Raw genomic sequence first — 18,371 nt, forward strand, 5'->3', positions numbered from 1 at the left:
AGGTGAGGAGCAAGAACATGGACAGGAGACAAAGATCTCAACTAATGTGGGGCAACAGACCCTCCAGCCTTGGATCTCACCAGCTTGGTTGGAGAAGAACATTCAGCCAAAGAGGAGAAAGAAGATGAGGTGAGGAGCAAGAAGTTGGGGTGAGGAGCAAGAAGAACATGGACAGGAGACAAAGATCTCAACTAATGTGGAGCAAACAGACCCTCCAGCCTTGGATCCCTCTGGTGTGGTTGGAGAAGAACATTCAGCCAAAGAGGAGCCAGAAGTTGGGGTGAGGAGCAAGAAGAACTTGGACAAGAGACAAAGATCTCAACTAATGTGGAGCAAACAGATCCTCCAGCCTTGGATCTCACCAGCTTGGTTGGACAAGAACATTCAGCCAAAGAGGTGCAAGAAGTTGGGGTGAGGAGCAAGAAGAACATGGACAGGAGACAAAGATCTCAAGTAATATGGAGCAAACAGATCCTCCAGCCTTGGATCTCTCTGGTGTGGTTGGAGAAGAACATTCAGCCAAAGAGGAGCAAGAAGTTGAGGTGAGGAGCAAGAAGTTGAGGTGAGGAGCAAGAACATGGACAGGAGACAAAGATCTCAACTAATGTGGGGCAACAGACCCTCCAGCCTTGGATCTCACCAGCTTGGTTGGAGAAGAACATTCAGCCAAAGAGGAGCCTGAAGTTGGGGTGAGGAGCAAGAAGAACATGGACAGGAGACAAAGATCTCAACTAATGTGGGGCAACAGACCCTCCAGCTCTGGATCTCACCAGCTTGGTTGGACAAGAACATTCAGCCAAAGAGGAGCCAGAAGTTGAGGTGAGGAGCAAGAAGAACACAGACAATAGACAAAGCAACCTTTGCCAAACCCACCATGATCTTGCCTGGGTGGTCCTGGCTGATCATGATGCTCTTGCCGTAGACTTTGACCATCAGCCGAGCGATGGACGACAGCGACTCAGCGTCCCGGCGCCCATTCTGCACCAAAACCTTGAAGTCCACCAGACCTTGCCTCTTCCTGCACAACCCAGCCAGCTGGTACATGCAACTACCCTGGAAGATGAACCTCTTGCCATCGAAGCTCTCATAGTGGGTTGCCCCCACTGCCACACAGACCCCATAACTCTTGGGGTAACAACCACGGGTACCCCCCACCACCCGACACTCCTCGCCGGCGCCGCACCGACCCCACCGGCACATGGCCCTCCGCTGCTTCTCATCGCAGACACAGCGCTTGGTGCAGCTGCTGTCACCCCAAAACTCCTCTCCCAGGCTGTGGAGGAGACCCTCGTGGACACAACCACACTCCTCCTGGGGGATGCAGCCGTTGGCATCCAACACGAAGCCCTCCTGGCACTGGCAGGTCTCCACGCAGGGCGAGGCGGCGCAGGCGGTGGCGGCGGCGTGGTTGCAGGTGGTGGGGCAGGAGGTGCCACACGCCGTGTAGTTGCTGTTCTTGGGGCAGGAGAGAGCTGTGGAAGGGGTGGGACAAGGTGGGTATGGGTGGAAATGATGCTCCTTGGCTCTGAGAGAGCTCAAAACCCCTCTTTATGGGCTGCCTGTGTCTTCTGAAGGCACTTTGTGGGTCTACGTGGACCTTCTGGAGCATCTACAGGGGCTTTTGGGAGTCACCAAGGACTTTCTGGACCTCCTGCTAAGCCTGTTGAGCACTTGGATCTTCTGGAGCATCTACAGGGGCTTTTGGGAGTCACCAAGGACTTTCTGGACCTCCTGCTAAGCCTGTTGAGCACTTGGATCTTCTGGAGCATCTACAGGGACTTTTGGGAGTCACCAAGGGACTTTCTAGACCTCCTGCTAAGCCTGTTGAGGACTTGGACCTTCTGGAGCATCTACAGGGGCTTTTGGGACTCACCAAGGACCTTCTGGACCTCCTGCTAAGCCTGTTGAGCACTTGGACCTTCTGGAGCATCTACAGGGACTTTTGGGAGTCACCCAAGGGACTTTCTGGACCTCCTGCACAGCCTGGTAGGACTTGGACCTTCTGGAGCACCTACATGGACTTTTGGGACTCACCAAGGGACTTTCTGGACCTCCTGCAAAGCCTGGTGGGACTTGGACCTTCTGGAGCATCTACAGGGACTTTTGGGACTCACCAATGGACTTTCTGGACCTCCTGAACAGCCTGGTAGGACTTGGAGCTTCTGGACCATCTACAGGGATTTTGGGACTCACCAAGGACTTTCTGGACGTCCTGCACAGCCTGGTAGGACTTGGACCTTCTGGAGCATCTACATGGAGTTCTGGGAGTCACCAAGGGACTTTCTGGACCTCCTGCACAGCCTCTTAGGACTTGGACCTTCTGGAGCATCTACAGGGACTTTTGGGGCTCAGCAATGGACTTTCTGGACCTCCTGCACAACCTGGTAGGACTTGGACCTTCTGGAGCATCTACATGGACTTTTGGGAGTCACCAAGGGACTTTCTGGACCTCCTGCACAGCCTGGTAGGACTTGGACCTTCTGGAGCACCTACATGGACTTTTGGGACTCACCAAGGGACTTTCTGGACCTCCTGCAAAGCCTGGTGGGACTTGGACCTTCTGGAGCATCTACAGGGACTTTTGGGACTCACCAATGGACTTTCTGGACCTCCTGCACAGCCTGGTAGGACTTGGAGCTTCTGGACCATCTACAGGGATTTTGGGACTCACCAAGGACTTTCTGGACGTCCTGCACAGCCTGGTAGGACTTGGACCTTCTGGAGCATCTACATGGAGTTCTGGGAGTCACCAAGGGACTTTCTGGACCTCCTGCACAGCCTCTTAGGACTTGGACCTTCTGGAGCATCTACAGGGACTTTTGGGGCTCAGCAATGGACTTTCTGGACCTCCTGCACAACCTGGTAGGACTTGGACCTTCTGGAGCATCTACATGGACTTTTGGGAGTCACCAATGGACTTTCTGGACCTCCTACTAAGCCTGTTGAGGACTTGGACCTTCTGGAGCATCTACATGGACTTTTGGGAGTCACCAAGGGACTTCCTGGACCTCCTGCACAGCCTCTTAGGACTTGGACGTTCTGGAGCATCTACATGGACTTTTGGGAGTCACCAGTGGACTTTCTGGACCTCCTACTAAGCCTGTTGAGGACTTGGACCTTCTGGAGCATCTACATGGACTTATGGGAGTCACCAAGGGACTTTCTGGACCTCCTGCACAGCCTGGTAGGACTTGGACCTTCTGGACCATCTACAGGGACTTCTGGGAGTCACCAAAGGACTTTCTGGACCTCCTGCACAGCCTGGTAGGACATGGACCTTCTGGAGCATCTACAGGGACTTTTGGGAGTCACCAATGGACTTTCTGGACCTCCTGCACAGCCTGGTAGGACTTGGACCTTCTGGAGCATCTACAGGGGCTTTTGGGAGTCACCAAGGACTTTCTGGACCTCCTGCACAGCCTCTTAGGACTTGGACCTTCTGGACCACGTACATGGACTTTTGGGAGTCACCAAGGGACTTTCTGGACCTCCTGCACAGCCTGGTAGGACTTGGACCTTCTGGAGCATCTACATGGACTTTTGGGAGTCACCAGTGGACTTTCTGGACCTCCTACTAAGCCTGTTGAGGACTTGGACCTTCTGGAGCATCTACATGGACTTATGGGAGTCACCAAGGAATTTCTGGACCTCCTGCACAGCCTCTTAGGACTTGGACCTTCTGGACCACGTACATGGACTTTTGGGAGTCACCAAGGGACTTTCTGGACCTCCTGCACAGCCTGGTAGGACTTGGACCTTCTGGAGCATCTACATGGACTTTTGGGACTCACCAATGGACTTTCTGGACCTCCTGCACAGCCTGTTGAGGACTTGGACCTTCTGGAGCATCTACAGTGACTTTTGGGAGTCACCAAGGGGCTTCCTGGACCAAGTCCACAGACTTTTAGGAACCTCCAGGACCTTCAGGACCTTCTGCACCCACTTTCTGGAGCTCGATTGCACTCCCTGGCCTTTCAGCAGACTGTTCAGAGTCTCAGAGCACTTTCCAGACCTTCTGAATGGACTTGCTGGACATTCAGAGGCTTTTGGGACTCTGCATGTTCTTCCTAGACCATCTACAGGGTCTTTTGGGAGTCATCAATGGACCTCCTGGACCTCCTGCAAAGCCTCTTAGGACTTGGACCTTCTGGACCATCTACAGGGTCTTTTGGGAGTCACCAAGGACTTCCTTGACCTCCTGCAGAGCCTCTTAGGACTTGGACCTTCTGGACCATCTACAGGGTCTTTTGGGACTTTCTGGTGTCCCCATGAAGTCTCTGAACTTTCTGCTTGGCCTTGCTGCCAAAACCTTCCCCAGACAATGAATCTGCACCTCTTAGGACCCCTTTTAGTCCCAGCTTTGTGGAACCTCCTTTGACCTGGCTCCACCTTGAGCACCGAGGTGGAACAAACTCTCTCTCCGTTGATGCAACTCTCTTAATTCCAGGTCCCATCTCATCCCCCCCATGATTAAGCTCATATTAATTAAGGTCAGGGTGCTCTCCTCACCCAGGGGGAAGGTTCCTCTGCCAACTGGCAGCTACTCACGACAACGTGCTGGTGTCCTCCAGTCAGAGATGGTGACTCCCTCCTCCTGGCAGTCGTCGGCGTAGGCTGTGAGGGCTTGGCACAGCACGGCGTGGAGCCCACCATTGACACAGAGGTCATAGACACAGTTTTTCAGGTAGATTTCAGGGTTGATGGTGCTGTGGCAGCTCTCAAAAGGCCCCAGAACTTGAGTGAGCAACCCACAGGCTGCCTCCTCCTTGTACTTCTCCTCCTCACCCCATGGGCAACCACCACAGCCCCCATCACAGTCATCCCTGCAGTCGTGGTCCTCCTTGGTCACCTTCCAGCTCTTGGCCAACTCCACAGCATCCTGAGCCAGCTTGCCATCAGGCATGAGGGAATCATCCTGAGGGTTCCCATTGCTGTTGCCACACATCCCACAGACTTTGCCAGAGAGAGCCCCCGGGAGCTTGAGCACCACGTGGTGATCCCAGTCGTAACGGACCTGCAGCTGGAAGTCGGTTGTGATCAGCACGGACTTGCCCCTCTGCTGCAGGAGGAGTTTGCCTTGGGCCAGGGAGATGGGGAGGTGGGAGCGGTGGTTGTTCACCTGGAGTGGGGGGAAAAGGCCACATGAACACCAAACAGCATCGAAAGGGGGCAGGAAAGTGGAGGGTTTGGGAGGTTTGAGGAGGAAAAGTGGGGTTTGGTGGAGTTTTGATGGAAAAGGTGAGTTTTGATGGGGTTTTGGGGGGAAAGGTGGGGTTTGGTGGGGTTTTGAGGGGAAAAGTGGGGTTTTGGTGGACTTTGGAGGTGAAAAGTGGAGGGTTTGTGGAGTTTTGAGGGGAAAAGTGAGGTTTAGTGGAGTTTTGAGGGGAAAAGTGAGGTTTAGTGGAGTTTTGAGGGGAAAAGTGGGTTTTTGGTGGAGTTTTGAGGGGAAAAGTGGGGTTTGGTGGAGTTTTGATGGAAAAGGTGAGTTTTGGTGGGGTTTTGAGGGCAAAGGTGGAGTTCTGGTGGACTTTGGAGGTGAAAAGTGAAGGGTTTGTGGAGTTTTGAGGGGAAAAGTGGGGTTTGGTGGAGTTTTGAGGGGAAAAAGTGGAGTTTGGGTGGACTTTGAGAGGAAAAGTGGGGTTTGGTGGAGTTTTGATGGAAAAGGTGAGTTTTGGTGGACTTTAGAGGTGAAAAGTGGAGGGTTTGTGGAGTTTTGAGGAGGAAAAGTGGGGTTTGGTGGAGTTTTGAGGGGAAAAGTGAGATTTAGTGGAGTTTTGATGGCAAAGGTGGAATTTTGGTGGAGTTTTGATGGAAAAGGTGAGTTTTGGTGGAGTTTTAGGGGAAAAGGTGGAGTTTGGGTGGACTTTGTGAGGAAAAGTGGGGTTTGGTGGAGTTTTGATGGAAAAGGAGAGTTTTGGTGGAGTTTTAGGGGGAAAGGTGGGGCTTGGTGGAGTTTTGAGGGGAAAAGTGGGGTTTTAGTGGAGTTTTGATGGAAAAGGTGAGTTTTGGTGGAGTTTTGGGGGGAAAAGTGAGGTTTAGTGGAGTTTAGAGGGGAAAAAGTGGAGTTTGGGTGGACTTTGAGAGGAAAACAGACATCAAAGGGGGCCAAAAAAGGGAGGATTTGGGAGCTTTGAGGTGTCTCCTTGCAACAGCAGCATCACCAACTCAAGAGTGGCAAAACCAGAATGGTTTTAGGTGAGAAAAGACCCTTCAGATGATCCCACATGGAAACCAGACATCAAAATGGGCCAAAAAAGGGAGGGTTCTGGAGCTTTGAGGTGTGTTCTTGCAACAACAGAGTCACCAAACTAATAAGTGGCAAAACCAGGATGGTTTAGGTCAGAAAAGACCCTTCAAGTTGATCCCACATGGAAACCAGACATCAAAAGGGTCAAAAAAGGGAGGATTTGGGAGATTTGATGTGTCTCCTTGCAACAGCAGCATCACCAACTCATGAGAGGCAAAACCAGGATGGTTTAGGTCAGAAAAGACCCTTCAGATGATCCCACATGGAAACCAGACATCAAAATGGGCCAAAGAAAGGAGGGTTTGGGAGCTTTGAGGTGTCTCCTTGTAACAGCAGCATCACCAGCCCATATGTGGCAAAACCAGGATGGTTTTAGGTCAGAAAAGACCCTTCAGATCATCCTTAAGTACATAATCCTGATGAAATACCATCAGGGTGCTTTGAATGTGCTGAGTTGTCTCACCTACCCTCACAAAGCCGTTCTCAGCCCTGACCACGGTGACGTTCACGTCGTAGACACGGACGGTGATGGAGCTGACGTAGGAGACCTTCAGGCTCCCCCTGTGCTCATTTTGGGTCTCCACACTGAAGACAGGCAGGGTTGGGTCAGGATCACATGTCTTGGTCAAGGTGTAGGTGCAGGTGCCCATGAAGTCAAAGGTTTTGCCATCAAAGGTTCGGTAGTGGGGTTCCCCCGTGGCCCAGCAGGTTGAGGTGGCTTCTTGGATGCACGTGGGTTGTCCATCCACCACCTCACACTTCCCTTGGCAGTCCAGGTCTTCACAGGGTGAAGTAGCAGGAGCTGGATGGATGGCAAGCATGGAGATTCATGGAATCATAATGGTTGGGAAAGCTCCTGGAGCTCAACCTTGAGCTCACCCTGTTGCAACCACGTTGACCCTCAGCACCTCCATGACTTTGGGGTCCCTCCAGGGCTGGGCACTGCCCCAGCTCCCTGGGCAGCCTGGCACAGGGGCTCACACCCCTCTCAGGGAAACAGTTCTGCTTCAGCTCCAACCTCAACCTCCCCTGGGGCAACTGGAGCCCCTTTCCTCTTGTCCTGTCATTCAGTGCTTCATTTTCCCTCAGAAGTCCACCAAAAAACCCACTTTTCCACCTCAAAACTCCACCCAAAACCTGCTTTTCCCCTTAGAATTCCACAAAGCACCCACTTTTCCCCTCAAAACTCCACCTTTTCCATCAAAACTCCACTAAAACCCCACTTTTCCCTCTCAAAACTCCACAAACCCTCCACTTTTCCCTCAAAACTCCACCAAAACTCACCTTTTCCATCAAAACTCCACCAAACCTCACTTTTCCCCTCAAAACTCCACCAAACCTCACTTTTCCCCCTAAAACTCCACCAAAACTCCACCTTTTCCATCAAAACTCCACCAAAACCCCACTTCTCCTCTCAAAGTGCACCCAAAAACCACCTTTTCCCCTCAAAACTCCACCAAATCTCATCTTTCCCCTCCAAACTCCACCAAAACCTCACCTTTCCCCCCAAAACTCCACCAAAATTCACCTTTTCCATCAAAACTCCACCAAAACCCCACTTTTCCTCCTCCAAACTTCACAAACCCTCCACTTTTCCCCTCAAAACTCCACCAAACCCCAATTTTCCTCTCAAAGTCCACCTAAACTCCACCTTTTCCATCAAAACTCCACCCCAACCCCACTTTTCCCCTCAAAACTCCACCTTTTCCCTCAAAACCCAACTAAAACCCCACTTTTCCCCTCAAAACTCCACCAAACCTCACCTTTCCCCCCAAATCTCCACCAAAACTCACCTTTTCCATCAAAACTCCACCAAAACCCCACTTTTCCTCTCAAAGTGCACCCAAACTCCACCTTTTCCCCTCGAAACTCCACCAAAACCCCACTTTTCCCCCTCCAAACCCCACCACACCTCACTTTTCCCCCCAAAACTCCACCAAACCTCACTTTTCCCCCCAAAATTCCACCAAAACCCCACTTTTCTCCCTCAAAACTCCACCAAATCTCATCTTTCCCCCTAAAACTCCACCAAAACTCACCTTTTCCATCAAAACTCCACCAAACCCCCACTTTCCCCCCCAAAACTCCCTCCAACCTCTCCTGGTGCAAAAGCTCTGCCCCAACCCCAACCTCAACCTCCCCAAGCTGCAGCTTGAGCCCACTCCAGACACCCCAACACCTCTGGCCAAGACCCAGCCACGCTCCAGCCTCACCCGTGGCACAAACACCGGCGAAGCCGTAACCGGTGTAATACTTGAAGCCAAAGACCAGGAGCCCAAAGGGTGTCCTGAGGTTCTCCACGCTCTGGATCTGCTCCTTGCTCATGGAGATTGGGGTCCAGGAGAAGTCTGTGCCAGGAACCACTTGCCAAGACGTGACCCCGTGGTCTTTGTGGTTGATGGTGGTGTTGGTGGCGTGGGCGCTGGGAGCCACGAGGACGGCGTAGTTGGTGTATTTGGGCAGGCTGTTGACGTGGTAGGACGTGCAGTAGGAGGAGATGGGTGGGATGTTGAGGAGAAAAGGGTCTTGGCCAATCTTGATGGTGTGGGAGCCGGTGAAGAAGAAAACCACTTGAATTGGAGTCGAAGAGGCCACGTAAAGAGGTGAATTCCGAGTCACCTTGAGCTTCAGAACCTCCCCAGCTGCCACGTCCTCGGTGACAACCGAACCACCGGCGGTGTAGGTGATGGAGGCTCTCTCATCTGCCACCACATAGGCAAAATCCACCTTGTTCTGCAAAGGGTTGGGGGGCACCATGTAGGTTTTGCCCCACTGAGCCACAGGCAGAAGCTGCTCCACCACAAAGTCACAACCAGTATTGAGTTTGGCACAGGTGTGGCCACTGAGAACAGCCACAACCTCGTCTGCCATCACCCGGCTGCCGGTGAGGTCGTCGGTGCTTTGGAGCTGGATGCTTTGGTAAGGCCTCAGGGAGACTTGGAGGGTTGAGCCAGGGAGGTAACTCCTCCCTTTGTAAGAAACCTTGCCCGTGGGGTTGATGGAAAGGTTGGTTGGAGCCTTCCCAGCCACCACCACAAACTCCCTGAGCCCACTCTTGTTGGCATCCCGTGGTGTCACCACGTAGTACTTGTCACCCAACTTCTCAACAGGCAGAACCGCCGTGGCACCCGTGGTGCGGCTCTTGGAGTTGACCAACACCACTGAGATCTCTTTGGTTGACTGAACCAAGATGGTTTTATCCCACAGGGAGCTTCCAGACAGCTCCAGATCCCCTGGGAGAGAGACTGGAACCGTGTTGTCCCTACCGAGGGCGATGGAGCTGGCGAAGGCGGCGCCGGGCACCGTCACCGTCACCTCGGTGGAGTCGGTGTAAGCTGTGAGGAGCAGCTGGATGGTGGCACCACCACCCTGGTCGTTCTGTGGGATGGCAGTGAAGAACTCCTTGCCCTGGAAAGAGGCTGCTGGAAGACCTTGAAGGAGAGAGGGGGGGATAAAACCAGGAGGGAGGAGAATTAAACCCAAAGTAGGGGGGGAAGAAAGGGTGTTTTAGTCCAATTTGGGGTGTTTTGGTGTTAATTGGAGGGTTGTATTAATGGGGGAAAGTTAAAGTGGTGATGTCTGGCCAAAAAAACCCACCCCCACACAAAGTGTGAGCCAAGAGGTGAAGTTGCTGCTGTTTGGGAGGTTTTATTTGGTGTAGAAGCTTGGAGGAGGGAATTGTGCTGTGAAAAACAAGCCAAAAACACCCCAAAAAAACTCAACCCCTGTCCCAAAAAAATCAAACTCACTAAAAAACAACCCAAAAAACCCAACTCTTCTTAAAAAAAACAAGTCAAAAATCAACCCCTCACAAAAAAACCCCCAAAAAATCAACTCAGAAAAACAAGCCCCCCAAAAAACAACCCAAAAAAGCAAGGCAAAGAAAACCAACTCCCCCAAAATCAACCCAAAAAGACCAAACTCCCCAAAAACCAACCCAAAAAGCAAGCCAAAGAAAACCAACTCCTCCAAAAATCAACCCAAAACCACCAAACTCCCCAAAAACAACCCAAAAAAGCAACCCCCCCAAAAAACAACCCAAAAAAGCAAGCCAAAGAAAACCAACTCCTCCAAAAATCAACCCAAAAAGACCAAACTCCCCAAAAACCAACCCAAAAAAGCAACTCCCCTAAAAAACAACCCAAAAAAGCAAGCCAAAGAAAGCCAGCTCCCCCAAAAATCAACCCAAAAAGACCAAACTCCCCAAAAATCAACCCAAAAAGACCAAACTCCCCAAAAATCAACCCAAAAGAGCAAGCCAAAGAAAACCAACTCCCCCAAAAATCAACCCAAAAGACCAAACTCCCCAAAAATCAACCCCAAAAAAGCAACTCCCCAAAAATCAACCCAAAAAAGCAAGCCAAAGAAAACCAACTCCCCCAAAAACCAACCCAAAAAGACCAAACTCCCCAAAAAATCAACCCAAAAAAGCAAGCCAAAGAAAACCAACCCCCCCCAAAAATCAACCCAAAAGACCAAATTCCCCAAAAACCAACCCAAAAAAGCAACCCCCCCAAAAAACAGCCCAAAAAAGCAAGCCAAAGAAAACCAACTCCTCCAAAAATCAACCCAAAAAGACCAAACTCCCCAAAAAACAACCCAAAAAAGCAACCCCTCTAAAAAACAACCCAAAAAAGCAAGGCAAAGAAAAACAACTCCCCCAAAATCAACCCAAAAAGACCAAACTCCCCAAAAATCAACCCAAAAAGACCAAACTCCCTAAAAATCAACCCCAAAAAAGCAACCCCCCCAAAAAACAACCCAAAAAAGCAAGGCAAAGAAAACCAACTCCCCCAAAAATCAACCCAAAAAGACCAAACTCCCTAAAAATCAACCCCAAAAAAGCAACCCCCCCAAAAAACAACCCAAAAAAGCAAGGCAAAGAAAACCAACTCCCCCAAAAATCAACCCAAAAAGACCAAACTCCCCAAAAACCAACCCAAAAAAGCAAGCCAAAGAAAACCAACTCCCCCAAAATCAACCCAAAAAGACCAAACTCCCCAAAAACCAACCCAAAAAAAGCAACCCCTCCAAAAAACAACCCAAAAGAGCAAGCCAAAGAAAACCAGCTCCCCCAAAAATCAACTCAAAAAGACCAAACTCCCCAAAAACCAACCCAAAAAAGCAACTCCCCTAAAAAACAACCCAAAAAAGCAAGCCAAGGAAAACCAACTCCCCCAAAAATCAACTCAAAAAGACCAAACTCCCTAAAAATCAACCCAAAAAAAGCAACCCCTCCAAAAAACAACCCAAAAAAGCAAGGCAAAGAAAACCAACTCCCCCAAAAATCAACCCAAAAAGACCAAACTCCCCAAAAAATCAACCCAAAAAAGCAAGCCAAAGAAAACCAACCCCCCCCAAAAATCAACCCAAAAGACCAAATTCCCCAAAAACCAACCCAAAAAAGCAACCCCCCCAAAAAACAGCCCAAAGAAGCAAGCCAAAGAAAACCAACTCCTCCAAAAATCAACCCAAAAAGACCAAACTCCCCAAAAAACAACCCAAAAAAGCAACCCCTCTAAAAAACAACCCAAAAAAGCAAGGCAAAGAAAAACAACTCCCCCAAAAATCAACCCAAAAAGACCAAACTCCCCAAAAATCAACCCCAAAAAAGCAACCCCCCCAAAAAACAACCCAAAAAAGCAAGGCAAAGAAAACCAACTCCCCCAAAAATCAACCCAAAAAGACCAAACTCCCCAAAAACCAATCCAAAAAAGCAAGCCAAAGAAAACCAACTCCCCCAAAATCAACCCAAAAAGACCAAACTCCCCAAAAACCAACCCAAAAAAGCAACTCCCCTAAAAAACAACCCAAAAAAGCATGCCATGGAAAACCAACTCCCCCAAAAATCAACCCAAAAAGACCAAACTCCCCAAAAACCAACCCAAAAAAAGCAACCCCTCCAAAAAACAACCCAAAAGAGCAAGGCAAAGAAAACCAACTCCCCCAAAAATCAACTCAAAAAGACCAAACTCCCCAAAAATCAACCCAAAAAGACCAAACTCCCTAAAAATCAACCCCAAAAAAGCAACCCCCCCAAAAAACAACCCAAAAAAGCAAGGCAAAGAAAACCAACTCCCCCAAAAATCAACCCAAAAAGACCAAACTCCCTAAAAATCAACCCCAAAAAAGCAACCCCCCCAAAAAACAACCCAAAAAAGCAAGGCAAAGAAAACCAACTCCCCCAAAAATCAACCCAAAAAGACCAAACTCCCCAAAAACCAACCCAAAAAAGCAAGCCAAAGAAAACCAACTCCCCCAAAATCAACCCAAAAAGACCAAACTCCCCAAAAACCAACCCAAAAAAAGCAACCCCTCCAAAAAACAACCCAAAAGAGCAAGCCAAAGAAAACCAGCTCCCCCAAAAATCAACTCAAAAAGACCAAACTCCCCAAAAACCAACCCAAAAAAGCAACTCCCCTAAAAAACAACCCAAAAAAGCAAGCCAAGGAAAACCAACTCCCCCAAAAATCAACTCAAAAAGACCAAACTCCCTAAAAATCAACCCAAAAAAAGCAACCCCTCCAAAAAACAACCCAAAAAAGCAAGGCAAAGAAAACCAACTCCCCCAAAAATCAACCCAAAAAGACCAAACTCCCCAAAAAATCAACCCAAAAAAGCAAGCCAAAGAAAACCAACCCCCCCCAAAAATCAACCCAAAAGACCAAATTCCCCAAAAACCAACCCAAAAAAGCAACCCCCCCAAAAAACAGCCCAAAGAAGCAAGCCAAAGAAAACCAACTCCTCCAAAAATCAACCCAAAAAGACCAAACTCCCCAAAAAACAACCCAAAAAAGCAACCCCTCTAAAAAACAACCCAAAAAAGCAAGGCAAAGAAAACCAACTCCTCCAAAAATCAACCCAAAAAGACCAAACTCCCCAAAAATCAACCCAAAAAGACCAAACTCCCCAAAAACCAACCCAAAAAAGCAAGGCAAAGAAAACCAACTCCTCCAAAAATCAACCCAAAACCACCAAACTCCCCAAAAACAACCCAAAAAAGCAACCCCCCCCAAAAAACAACCCAAAAAAGCAAGCCAAAGAAAACCAACTCCTCCAAAAATCAACCCAAAAAGACCAAACTCCCCAAAAACCAACCCAAAAAAGCAACTCCCCTAAAAAACAACCCAAAAAAGCAAGCCAAAGAAAGCCAGCTCCCCCAAAAATCAACCCAAAAAGACCAAACTCCCCAAAAATCAACCCAAAAAGACCAAACTCCCCAAAAATCAACCCCAAAAAAGCAACCCCTCTAAAAAACAACCCCAAAAAACCAATCCCCCCCAAAAACAACCCAAAAATCAATCCCAAAGAAACCAATCTCCCCCAAAAACCAACCCAAAATGACCAAACTTCCCAAAAAACAACCCCAAAAAAGCAACCCCCCTAAAAAACAAGACAAAAAGACCAACTCCTCCCAAAAACCAACCCAAAAAATCAACTCAAAAACCAACCCCCCCAAAAACCGACCCAAAAAGACCAATCTGCCCCCAAAACCCCCCCAAAAAATCAACTCCACTAAAAAACAACCCAAAAAAACCAACCCCCCCTAAAAAACAACCCAAAAATCAACCCAAAAATCAATCCCAAAGAAACCAATCTCCCCCCAAAACCAACCCAAAATGACCAAACTCCCCAAAAAACAACCCAAAACCCAACCCCTCCCAAAAACCAACCCAACAAATCAACTCAAAAAACCAACCCCCCCAAAAACCAACCCAAAAAGACCAAAATCCCCCCCAAACCACCCCAAAAAATCAACTCCACTAAAAAACAACCCAAAAAAAATCAATCCCCCCAAAAAACAACCCAAAAACCAACTTCACAAACCCCCCCAAAAAAATCCCCTCAAATGAACCAACCTAAGAAGCCTCCCCCAAAAAAACAACTCCCCCAAAAACCTCCCCCAAAAAAACAACTCCCCCAAAAACCAAGCTCCACAAAAATCCCACTTTAGGGTGGAAAAAACGCACTTTTTGGTAAAAAAACCCCATTTTTGGTGAAAAAACCCACTTTTGGGTGAAAAAACCCCATTTTTTGTGAAAATACCCCACTTTTTGGTGAAGAAACCCCCACTTTTTGGTCAAAAATCCCACTTTTTGGTGAAAAAACTACTTTAGGCTGAAAAAACCCCACTTTTTGGTGAAAAAAACCCACTTTTTGGTAAAGAACCCCACTTTTTGGTGAAAAAACACTTTAGGGTGAAAAAAACCCACATTTTTTGGTGAAGTAAAACCACTTTTGGGTGAAAAAAACCCCATTTTGGTGGAAAAAACACACTTTTTGGTAAAAAAAACACTTTAGGGTGAAAAAACCCTCACTTTTTGGTGAAAATACCCCACTTTTTGGTCAAAAAAATCCAACTTTTTGGTGAAAAAACGCACTTTTTTGTAAAAAACACTTTAGGGTGAAAAAACCCCACATTTTTGGTGAAAATACCCCACTTTTTGGTGAAGAAGCCCCCACTTTTTGGTCAAAAAACCCACCTTTTGGTGAAAAAAACCCAGTTTTTGGTGGAAAAAATGCACTTTTTGGGTGAAAAAACCCCACTTTTTGGTGAAAAAAACTACTTTAGGGTGAAAAACCCCCACTTTTTGGTGGAAAAAAGGCACTTTTTGGTAAAAAAACCCACTTTTTGGTGGAAAAACCGCACTTATCGGTGAAAAAAACCCCATTTTTGGTAAAAAACCCCACTTCTTGGTTAAAAAAACACTTTAGGGTGAAAAAACCCCACTTTTTTTGGTGAGAAAATGCACTTTTGGGTGAAAAAAACCTATTTTTGGTCAAAAATCCCACTTTTTATTGAAGAACCCCCCACTTTTTGACCAAAACCCCCACTTTTTGGTAAAAAATCCCACCTTTTGGTGAAAAAAACACTTTAGGGTGAAAAAATCCCCATTTTTTGGTGAAGAAAACCCACTTTTGGGTGAAAAAACCCCTTTTTTGGTGAAAATACCCCAGTTTTTGGTGAAGAAACCCCCACTTTTTGGCTAACCCCCCCACTTTTTGGTGAAGAAACCCCCACTTTTTGGTCAAAAACCCCACCTTTTGGTGAAAAAACTACTTTAGGGTGAAAAAATCCCACTTTTTGGTGGAAAAAAGGCACTTTTTAGTTTAAAAAAAACACTTTAGGGTGAAAAAACCCACATTTTTTGGTGAAAAAACCCACTTTTGGGTGAAAAAACCCCACTTTTTGGTGAAGAAAAGCCACTTTTGGGTGAAAAAAAGCCCATTTTTGGTGAAAATACCCCACTTTTTGGTAAAGAAACCCCCACTTTTTGACCAAAAACCCCCACTTTTTGGTCAAAAAACCACTTTAGGGTGAAAAAAATTCTACTTTTTGGTGAAAAAACCCCACTTTTGGGTGAAAAAAAGAGGGAATGAGAGATTTTTTTGGTGAAGAAGCAAGAAGAGAAGAAACTGTTTGCAGTGGGGAGAAAACGAGGGATAAAGGGACTTTCCAGGCAACTGAACAAACAGGGAATTGGGGTTTTTTTAATCCTGGAGATGCCTGGAGTCAAAAACCCCCAAAATAACCCCAAAGCCCACGAAACCAGGGTGTGTTTTTGTGAGGAAGAGCAGGGAGGGGAGGCTGCTGCTTACCACAGACAAGTCCCAACCAGGCTGGAAGCCACCACGTCCTGCCCATGGCTGTGGAGAGAAGAGACCCAAAAATGGGACAATTCACCTTATTTTTGAGGAGGGACAAAGGAAAAAGCCACAAGAAGCCAAGAGGGGACCCAGTTGTTTCCTCATGACCTCAAAATATCCCCAAAAAGGGTTTTCTTCCCCCACCCCCATGGAAACATCTTGGGGCTGGTTTGGGGTTGGGGCTGGTTTTGGGTTGGGGCTGAACTCTCTTCTCCCCTTCCCACTGTGACATCCTCCCCCAAAACCTTCCCCTGGTGCCACCTCCTCCCTTATTGCCATCAAAACCATCCATGAAGCCTCCCCAAGGCTGATCCTCCCCAAAAATCAACCAAATCTGGGGCAAAAAAGGGGTCAAAGCCACCTTCTGGATGTTCTCCAGGGGTTCTGGTTCCCCTCCCCAGCATCACCCAGCATCTCTCAGAGGGGATTCCTGGAAGGAGCCTCACCACAAGCATCACTTTGGAGACTTGGGAGGGAGGAAAGGGGGAGAAAAACCCCCAAAAAGCCTCTTTTTCTGTGATTTGGTGGCTTGGGGTGCTGCTGGCAGCTTGTTTGGCTTTGATGGGACACACCTGGGAAGGGTTGAGATGGAATAAGGCAAAGACCCCCCCTCACTCAGCACTTACCAGCAGGATCCTTCTGCCCTCAGCTCCTCTCTCCAAAGCTCATGAGGATGGATGAAAAGAAACCCCTGAACAGCAGAATTGGTCCCAAAACCCTCCCTTTTTATAACCAGCTGGGGTTTATCTGTCTTTTTCCTGAGAATCTGCTGGCAGAGCTTCCCCTGAGCCACCCAGACAAGGAATTGGCTCTGAAAAAGAGCTGATTGGGCAAGAAGTGAGGGAAGGGGATGGGGTGAGGGGCTGTTGAAGCCTGACGTGGCCTGAGGAAGGGTTGAGGAGCTGCCCCTGAGGTTCCTGAGAAGTCAGAGGGAGCCAGGACGTGACATTGTGCAGCTGCTTGAAGTCACCTTGCCACGTCCTTCCCTGCAAACTGACTGCTGGGGGTGTGGGGGTGGGTGCAGGAGCCACAGGGGGGCCTGGAGATGGGTGCAGGAGCCACAGGGGGGCATGGAGATGGGTGCAGGAGCCACAGGGGGGCATGGAGATGGGTGCAGGAGCCACAGGGAGCAAGGAGATGGGTGCAGGAGCCACAGGGGGGCATGGAGATGGGTGCAGGAGCCACAGGGAGCAAGGAGATGGGTGCAGGAGCCACAGGGGGGCAAGGAGATGGGTGCAGGAGCCACAGGGGACATTGCAATGGGTGCAGGACCCATGGAGGACATGGAGATGGGTGCAGGACCCATGTGGAGATGTTGCAATGGGTGCAGGACCCATGGGGGGCATGGAGATGGGTGCAGGACCCATGGGAGACGTTGGAATGGGTGCAGGACCCATGTGGAGATGTTGCAATGGGTGCAGGACCCATGGAGCACATGGAGATGAGTGCAGGACCCACAGGGGACATTGCAATGGGTGCAGGACCCATGGAGCACATGGAGATGAGTGCAGGACCCATGTGGAGATGTTGCAATGGGTGCAGGACCCCCATGGGACATGGAGATGGATTCAGGACCCACAGAGGATGTCACAATAGGTGCAGGACCCATGGGGGACATTGCAATGGGTGCAGGACCCATGGAGCACATGGAGATGGATGCAGGACCCACAGGGGGGCATGGAGATGGGTGCAGGAGCCATGTGGAACGTGGAGGTGGGTGCAGGACCCATAGGAGATGTTGCAATGGGTGCAGGACCCATGGAGCACATGGAGATGGGTGCAGGAGTCATGGGAGATGTTGCAATGGGTGCAGGACCCACATGGGAATGTGAAGGTGGGTGCAGGACCCATGGAAGACATGGAGATGGGTGCAGGACCCATGTGGAAAGTGGAGGTGGGTGCAGGAGCCATGGGAGATGTTGCAATGGGTGCAGGACCCATGGAGCACATGGAGATGGGTGCAGGAGTCATGGGAGATGTTGCAATGGGTGCAGGACCCACATGGGAATGTGAAGGTGGGTGCAGGACCCATGGAAGACATGGAGATGGGTGCAGGACCCATGTGGAAAGTGGAGGTGGGTGCAGGAGCCATGGGAGATGTTGCAATGGGTGCAGGATCCATGGAGGACATGGAGATGGGTGCAGGACCCACAGGGGACATGGAGATGGGTGCAGGACCCATGTGGAGATGTTGCAATGGGTGCAGAACCCACATGGGAATGTGGAGGTGGGTGCAGGACCCATGTGGAACATGGAGATGGGTGCAGGAGCCATGGTGGATGTTGCAATGGGTGCAGGACCCATGGGGAACATGGTGATGGTTGCAGGACCCACAGGGGACATGGAGATGGGTGCAGGACCCATGTGGAGATGTTGCAATGGGTGCAGAACCCACATGGGAATGTGGAGGTGGGTGCAGGACCCATGTGGAACATGGAGATGGGTGCAGGAGCCATGGGGATGTTGCAATGGGTGC

General features: G+C 49.3%; 1 protein-coding gene across 1 annotated transcript in view; it reads right to left on the reverse strand.

Moving 5' to 3' along the window:
- The window catches only part of FCGBP (Fc gamma binding protein), a 59,336-nt gene extending 42,749 nt beyond the window's left edge, over positions 1–16,587 (reverse strand). Inside the window, exons 1-6 of the mRNA XM_062020223.1 lie at positions 16,522–16,587; positions 15,848–15,895; positions 8,461–9,678; positions 6,715–7,049; positions 4,549–5,119; positions 874–1,472 (exon numbers count right to left, since the gene is read on the reverse strand). Coding sequence (XP_061876207.1) covers positions 874–1,472; positions 4,549–5,119; positions 6,715–7,049; positions 8,461–9,678; positions 15,848–15,893 — 2,769 coding nt within the window. The 5' untranslated portion in view covers positions 15,894–15,895; positions 16,522–16,587. The remainder of the gene's footprint in view (positions 1–873; positions 1,473–4,548; positions 5,120–6,714; positions 7,050–8,460; positions 9,679–15,847; positions 15,896–16,521) is intronic.
- Positions 16,588–18,371: the final 1,784 nt, after the last annotated feature.

Source organism: Colius striatus, unplaced genomic scaffold, assembly GCF_028858725.1.
Source record: "Colius striatus isolate bColStr4 unplaced genomic scaffold, bColStr4.1.hap1 scaffold_84, whole genome shotgun sequence".
NCBI lineage: Eukaryota > Metazoa > Chordata > Aves > Coliiformes > Coliidae > Colius > Colius striatus.